The following is a 7967-nucleotide window of genomic DNA, read 5'->3' as shown; positions in this document are numbered from 1 at the left end:
TCCCCCTCCAATTTCCCCCCCTTCATTCGTCCCTGCATGTTTTAAGTGTTTATTTTAAAGAAAAGGGTCTACTTGCTGTCATCGATATAGCTAAGTTGAATAAAGTAATGGGTATACATACTGATAAATAGGTCTGCTTTTACCAGTTAGTCTTTGTTATTTATATGGAAAGTGGCTTGTAATTCCTTTATAAAGCTTTGAAATTGCTAAGACTCCTCAGAGTTATCTATGCCGGGAAGCCTCTTCATTTCTAGGAGACAGTTCATCACTTCTTGAGCAGTTCTCCTTACAGTACCTCCTACATACCTTAGCAACTTAGCACTGACTTGACACATAATATGTACTAAAAAAGATTGATGGAATAAATAAATATATTTTACAGTGTGAATATGTATTTTTAATTTTTATGTGCTTGTCTCATCCACTGAACTACAAAATCTTTAAGACAAACACCATGTCTTATTCATAATATATTTTCTTAAATTTATCATAATATTAACCATGGGATGAGAATATTTCACGTATCAGTCTGATGTCATTTTGACTGCAAGTGACCGAAAACTCAACAACCACACCTTAAATAAAGTTAGGTAATCATTCTCACATGGCAAGAAAACCAGAGGTATGCATTCTAGATTTCATGCCACAACTCAATCATTAAATCAGGCTCTTTTCCTCTTCCTCTTCCACCATTTTAAATATTATATGGTGGCTGTTACACTTGCCTTCTTCCAGAATCATGTCTTGGTTTAGGCAGGAAGAAAGCAGAAGAAAAGAGGTTCTCATCTTGTGATTTTTTTCATGTTTTTTAGCTGGGAAACTTTCCCAACAGATTTCCCCTGAAATCTCAACCAGAACCAGTTCCTGTGCTGCCTTGAGACTAATGAATGGTCAGTGAAGTGGAGGCCATCGTGGATGAGTTAGATCAATTAGGATTTAGCCCCTGGGATTAGAATAGGGGCTTATCCTCCCAGAGATCAGTAGATTCCGCCTTCCACTTAAACAGGTTGTGCTTGAGTTAGCCGGGAAAAGGGGATCACTGAGTAGTTAATGGACAATATATATTATAGTAAATATTACCTGAAAAGAATCGGATTTGTTATATGTCATATGCTATCCCCAATTGCATCTTTATATTTTTATTTGTATTCATTTGGCAAAATGTATTATCAATTTCTGGTTTTTTGAGGATAGTTACAAATTCATAAGTTCTTCCATACTTTTAGTTACAGTGGAAAGGAAAATATGCAATATTTAAAGATACATTGTTTTCGTCAACCTTGTTTTTCAAATGTAGGTTTTGCTGTTATAATTGGAAGGGAACCTCAAATGTTAATTATGTTCTCTGTCTTTTCTTCGACCTGAAAAGATAAATATGAATTTAGATTCCATCCATCAGTTAACTGAGGAAACACAAATCATCCAGATGCCACAGTCATCAATAAAACCACCTTGTGACATGGTAGCACCTGCTTCCCCCCCCAGGGACACTTGTCATTCCTGTTTGCCACTTCAGGGGCTGCAATCACATGCCGCTCACAACGTCTATGTGCACTCATGCAACACCAATGAGTGGAATATTTGTGAAGAGCTTCTCCTTCGGGAACTTGAGGAAGTCAAAGCCAGAGCTGCCCAGATGGAGAAGACCATGCGGTGGTGGTCAGACTGCACTGCCAACTGGAGAGAAAAGTGGAGCAAAGTTCGGGCTGAAAGGAACAGCGCCAGGGAGGAGGGAAGACAGCTCAGAATAAAATTAGAGATGACAATGAAAGAATTGAGTGCATTGAAAAAGAAACAAAGTTTGCCACATCAAAAGGTGTTAGAAACCACCTGGGACCTGAAGCATCCTAGTTTCATAAAAGTGCCTTCCGCACCAGGAGACCAGTTTCAAATTGGTTCACAGACATGTAAGTCTATCAGAGAATGTCTGGTGAGAAGAGAATTTCCTACAAAGGACAATGCAGATAGGAAGGTAAGAGAAGAACTTGGCAGAGATCATGATTGTATTTGAACGCTGTGTACGGTATTGGGGAGGAAAGGGAAAGTGGCAAACCCAGTGGTGACTGGGTTTGCTTGGGCTGCCATAACTACGTACCACAGACTGGGTGGCTTCAGCAACAGAAATTTATTTTCTCATAGTTCTAGAGGCTCTAAGTGTGAGATCAAGGTGTTGGCAGGTTTGGTTTCTCGGGAGACATCTCCTTGGCCTAGAAATGGTCATCTTCACCCTGTGTCTTCACATCATCTTTTCTCTGTGTTTATCTCCAAATTTCCTTGTAAAGAAACCATCTCTAGGCCCACCATCATGACCTCATTTTAACTGGATGACCTCTCTAAAGACCCTACATCAAATACAGTGTCATTCTAAGGTACTGGGGGCAGGGTAAGACACAATTCAGTAGCCCATATTATTGATCTTAGTAATAGTGTTAAGAAAAAGTAACTCAGCATTTTTTATGTGAAAATAAATTATTTAGAGAGATTTCTCTCCATTTACCCTAATTATGACAATAATAATAAATTATTCTTACAGTAGTTTAAACATTTCCCAAGGTTTGGGACTTTGGCCTCACAATTAATTCCTGTAAAATAGGTACCATTGCCAAATACCTTTATGGAATGCTTCACATTATCCACTCTTGGAATTTCTTGGTATTCTTGGAATCTTGAAGTTTTTGAGAATTCTGCACAAAATAAACTTTTTAAAAACTTTATTTTATATAGCAGTTCATAATCTTATTTATCCATTTTTTTAACCTGGTAAATACTGTAAACAGCCCATGGAACATACTTTCAGAAACTTTAGGAATTCATTTTATCCCTTTAAATAATATCAGTTATTATTGTTATTCCTTTCTATTTAATTCCACCTCTAAAAGTATAAAGCATATCTTGCTCCTCTATAATTCCATCTAAAATTTTAAGTCTTTCTATGGTGTATGGGATTTATAATCAATATAACCTAGATTCCATTGTAAATGAAAAATTTCAAAGACTGAAATGTATTTCACTATAATGTAGGACATAGAAGAAAAAAAATCTTGAGGAATGCAAGTTAAAGTTCAGTCATATACCTCTTAAAGACTGATAAAGAAATGAAAATAGGAATTTGATGCTGAATCATAACATCTTCCAAAAATATGTTTTCTTCATGATTTTTCTGCACTAGACTTAAAAAAATTAACAATAATTGTTTTTTTTTTCTTTTCAGGAAGAAGTTTTGATTATTGACCAGTTAAGATTAAATGAGGAGATGAAACTCAATCTTAACTGTCCTGATTCATTCAAGAATAGTGGTTCTGACAACTGTACACTGAAATCTTCATTAAGACTGCAGGCAATGACCCTGCCTTTGGAGAGTGAAGTGCCTGAAATTTCAGCTTTGCAGGTGCATCTGGATGAGTTCCAAAAAATTTTATGGAAAGAAAGAGAGTAAGTGTTAATCATTGTCTCTTTTAACCAAGTCTGATTTTCAAACTTATTTAAGCTAAGGCTAACAAACAGGCCATTTGATAATTGACCCATGATTAGTCATTAAGTACTAATATTTAAAAAAATGAGTGTGATTTATATTCATTTTTTGAATTTTTTAAAATATCAAATATTTCATATGTAAATATTAAATAACACACTACTGTGCAGGCAGTGGGCCAAATAGGAAATCCAACAGCAAATCAAAATATGTCTCAATACATAAGAAAAAGAAAACACAATATTCTAAAATCTGTGGGATGCAGCAAAAGCAGAAGTTAGAATGAAATTTATGCTATAAATGCTTGTATTAAGAAAAAAGTTCAAATAAACAATGTTACACCACAAGGAACTAGAAAAAGAAGGAACTTAGGTGAAATTTAGTAGAGGAAGAAAATAACAAAGAAAAATCAGAATTAAATAAAATAGAGACTAGAATAAACAATAACATAACATTGAAAAGTAGTGACCAATTTTTCAAAAAAATAAAAAACAAAATTGACAACACTTTAAGAAAAAAGAGAGAAGATTCAAAAACCAAAAAGAAATGGAGGAGAAAATTATACAACAGATAACCACAGAAATATAGAACGTGATAACATGTTACCATAAGCAAACTTAGAAAAAAAAAAAACCAGATAATTCCTACAAATGCACAAATTACCAATATTGAATCATGAATTTTGAATCCATGAAGTAGGAAATCTCCTTAGACCAATAACAAGAATGAAAGTTGAATTAGGATTCAAAAATCTCCCAACACAGAAAAGCCAAAGACCACATGGTTTCATTGGTGAATTCTACCAAAAATTAATGACAGTTTTATCAAAATCTTACAAATTTTACAAATAATTCCCCTAGGAATAGAGGAAATATGTTCAAAATCATTCCATGAGGCCATTACTACCCTGATACCAATGCAGGGCTAAAACAATACAAGAACAAAAAATTCTAGTTTGCCCAATATAAGTATTGCTACTGTGAGTTTCTTTTGACATACATTTGCATAATAAATATTTCTCCATCCCATCACTTTCAATCTGCGGGTGTCTTTAGGTCTAAAATGGGTCTCTTATAGGCAGCATATAGATGGGTTTTGTTTTTTTAATCTATTTTGACACCCTGTGTCATTTGATTGGAGCTTTTATTCCATTTACATTGAAAGTTATTGATAGATATGTATTTATTGCCATTTGGACCCTTACAACAGAGATGAAAGAATTAAAAAAGAATCAGAGTTGAAGAATGTAATAAATGAGATTGGAAACAGGCATGATGCAATGAACAACAGGCTGGAAAAATCAGAGGAATGAATTCGTGACCTAGAAGACAAAATAATGGAAAATAATGAGGCTGAACAAGAGACAGAAAGAAGAATTATACAACATGAGAATAGACTTAGGGAATCAGTGACTCTATTAAATGTAGTAATATTCATATTATTGGAGTCCCAGAAGAAGAAGAGAAAGAAAATGGAGCAGAAAATTTATTTCAAGAAATAATAGTGGAAAACTTCCCTAATCTGGGGAAGGAAACAGTCATCCAGATCCAGGAGGCACAGAGAGCTCCCATGAAAATCAACAAAAGCAGGCCAACACCAAGACATATTGTAATTACATTTGCAAAATATAGTGATGAAAAAATATTAAAAGCAGCAAGACAAAAGAAGTCCTTAACTTACAAGGGAAAACCCATAAGGCTAGCTGGAGACTTCTCAACAAACTTGGCAAGCCAGAAGGGAGTGGCATGATATATTCAAAGTGGTGAATGGGAAGAATCTGCAGCCAAGAATACTCTATCCAGCAAAGCTATCACCAGAATGTACAGAAAGATAAAGAGTTTCCCAGACAAAAACTAAAGAAGCTCATGACCACTAAACCAGCCCTGCAAGAAATATTAAAGGGGACTCTTGAGTGTTCAGGAGAGACAAAAAGGGACAAAGATAAGAAAGGATCAGAGGAAATCTCCAGAAACAATGACAAAACAAGTCAATTTTTAAATTTTGGAGTAATTTATAGATCGTTAGTTTTTAGTTTCTATCGTTCTTTTATTATAACCTTGTTTTCATCATCTCTGGCAGATTCATCTTAATTGTATTTGAATCACTAATGTATATGGCTAGAATAGCCAGTGGATTTTCCAATTTTTACAGCATTAGTAGACTTCAGCAAGTCAATAAAAATGAAAAATATGTCAATATTTATAAGGGACAATCCACAATTTGTGAGTTATTGATTGCAGAAAAACATGCTTTATTTACTGTTCCTTTGTGGTATAGAGCAAAGAGCACTAGACTTGAGATTAAATGACCTGGATATTCTCCTTGGTTCTGACATATTCAGCTACATGATACTGGGTTAGCCAAGACTGTGCTGTTGTCTCCTTTGTAAAAATATGGATAGTGGTACCTATATTCCAGTTATCTATTGTTTTATAACAAAACTTACCACACAGTGGTTAGTGTTGAAACAACAATCACCATTCATTCTGTTCATGAAGCTTGAGCATGGCTTTGTGTGGACAACTCATCTCTCACTACATGTGCCTTCAGCTGGGATGGCTCAAGGCTGGAGGTGACTTGAAGGCTGGAGGCCACAATCATCTGAAGCCACCTCGCTTACTCGCAGATCTGGTGGCTGCTTGGTTCTCCCGGGGTCCTAGTCTGAATACCTGCAGGTGCTCTATCCTTGTGACACTCTGATTCCTCACAGCGTAGTGGCTTGGTTGAAAGCAAACATCTTAAGGGTACAAAGAGAAATATATGGCATTTTAATGACCTTGACTCAAAGTCATATAGCATCACTTCTGCCTTCATTGAATTCGTGTGAGGATCAAACATGAATAATGTATGTGAAAGTAACTACTAGTGTGAATTACTCAGTATGATTTGTTTGTTCTTTCTTCATGATCACTTTAGACAGTTAATAGCATTGTGTGGAATATATGATACACTTTAAAACCACCCAGGGGTGCCTGGGTGGCTCAGATGGTTAAGCGTCTGCCTTCGACTCAGGTCATGATCCCAGGGTCCTGGGATGGAGCCCCACGTCCGGCTCCTGGCTCAGCGGGGAGCCTGCTTCTCCCTCTGCTTCTCCCTCTGCCTCTCCCCCTGCTCATGCTCTCTCGCTCTCTCTGTATCTCTGTGTCTTGAATGAATAAATAAAATCTTTTAAAAAAATTAAAAAATAAAAATAAAATACGGTACACAAATCTGAAAATCATTATTTTTCCATCTCTTTACTTTTAAGACTCTTAATTGGGCAGAAAAAAATGGGAAAAAATAAGTATGAATATAATTATATGTTATATAATGGTTTCAATTTTCCTGGTTTATATGGATTGGAATAATGATAACATGCCCACAAACCTTTCGCAGGTGGTATAAGCCCTTTATATGCCATTCTTTATCTGTTAGCCAGAAATTTCTCATTAGTCCCTCTGAAATTTATTCCCACCACTAATTCCCTTTTTCAGATGCTTTGTCTATACCTCACCATATGAATCAATTGTGATAATCCAATCATAATACAATAGGTTGTAATAATATTCCTGTGTATATAATAAATATGTTATTCTACCATCAAATATAAATTCCAAACATAGGTAATCAACATTAGTGGGAAGGAGAAAAAATTGAATTAATTTTTAGGCTTGTACCCATATTAAAATTTAATATCAGGGGCGCCTGGGTGGCTCAGTCATTAAGCATCTGCCTTCGGCTCAGGCCATGATCCCGGGGTCCTGGGATCGAGTTCCGCATCGGGCTCCCTGCTCGGCGGGAAGCCTGCTTCTCCCTCTCCCTCTGCTGCTTGTGTTCCCCCTCTTGCTGTGTCTCTCTCTTTGTCAAATAAATAAAATCTTTAAAAAAATTTAATTTCATCTGGAACTGTAAGTCGCAGTCAAGTTCTAACCTCTGTGTTTTATTTCTTGAAGGATTTAACTTTTTAGTAGTTACAGACTTCTCTCACACCCACTCACAGTGTTACTTCCCTGACATAATGTGGCAGAACCATATGAAGCTGTTCCTTCCTACATGTAAACTCCCCGAGGTGCCAGTTTTAATGATACACATGTGTATCTCTACACTCCCACTCAGACACTCACACACACATTATATTTGACTCCCTGGGAATAAATTAACAATCCCTATAGTAAGTAAATTCTCCAATTCACTGGGACTTCAATATATAAACCATAGTTAGGCCAGAAAATAAGGGGGAAAGGAGACCTCTGATTCCACTTTGTGTCCTCATTATTCTCTTTAATAAACCGTCCCATGGGTGTTATGTGTCCATGAATCAACATCAGCATGCAGTCCAGACGGAGCAATCACAAAGCCTTTTTTTCTATCACCAGAGAATGTTTCCCAAGGATATAGTATACACTGTTGCAATAAATCTGTCTAACTTTTTAAAACTTCCTCCTGGAATCTCAGCATGTGGATGGGCCAGAGTTGAGAACATGTGAATGTAATTTTTTCTGTTCCCAGCAAGTGG

General features: G+C 36.1%; 1 protein-coding gene across 1 annotated transcript in view; it reads left to right on the top strand.

Moving 5' to 3' along the window:
- Nucleotides 1-1360: 1360 nt before the first annotated feature.
- The window catches only part of CCDC102B (coiled-coil domain containing 102B), an 84063-nt gene continuing 77456 nt past the window's right edge, over nucleotides 1361-7967 (top strand). The window contains exons 1-2 of the mRNA XM_088019392.1: nucleotides 1361-1972; nucleotides 3212-3432. Of these exons, the coding sequence (XP_087875518.1) occupies nucleotides 1376-1972; nucleotides 3212-3432 (818 nt within the window). The 5' untranslated portion in view covers nucleotides 1361-1375. The remainder of the gene's footprint in view (nucleotides 1973-3211; nucleotides 3433-7967) is intronic.

The sequence above is a fragment of the Eumetopias jubatus genome, unplaced genomic scaffold, assembly GCF_037043125.1.
Source record: "Eumetopias jubatus isolate StellerSeaLion01/CBP00866 unplaced genomic scaffold, mEumJub1_p1.0 scaffold_16, whole genome shotgun sequence".
Classification (NCBI taxonomy): domain Eukaryota; kingdom Metazoa; phylum Chordata; class Mammalia; order Carnivora; family Otariidae; genus Eumetopias; species Eumetopias jubatus.
This window is presented reverse-complemented; position numbering and strand designations above follow the sequence as displayed.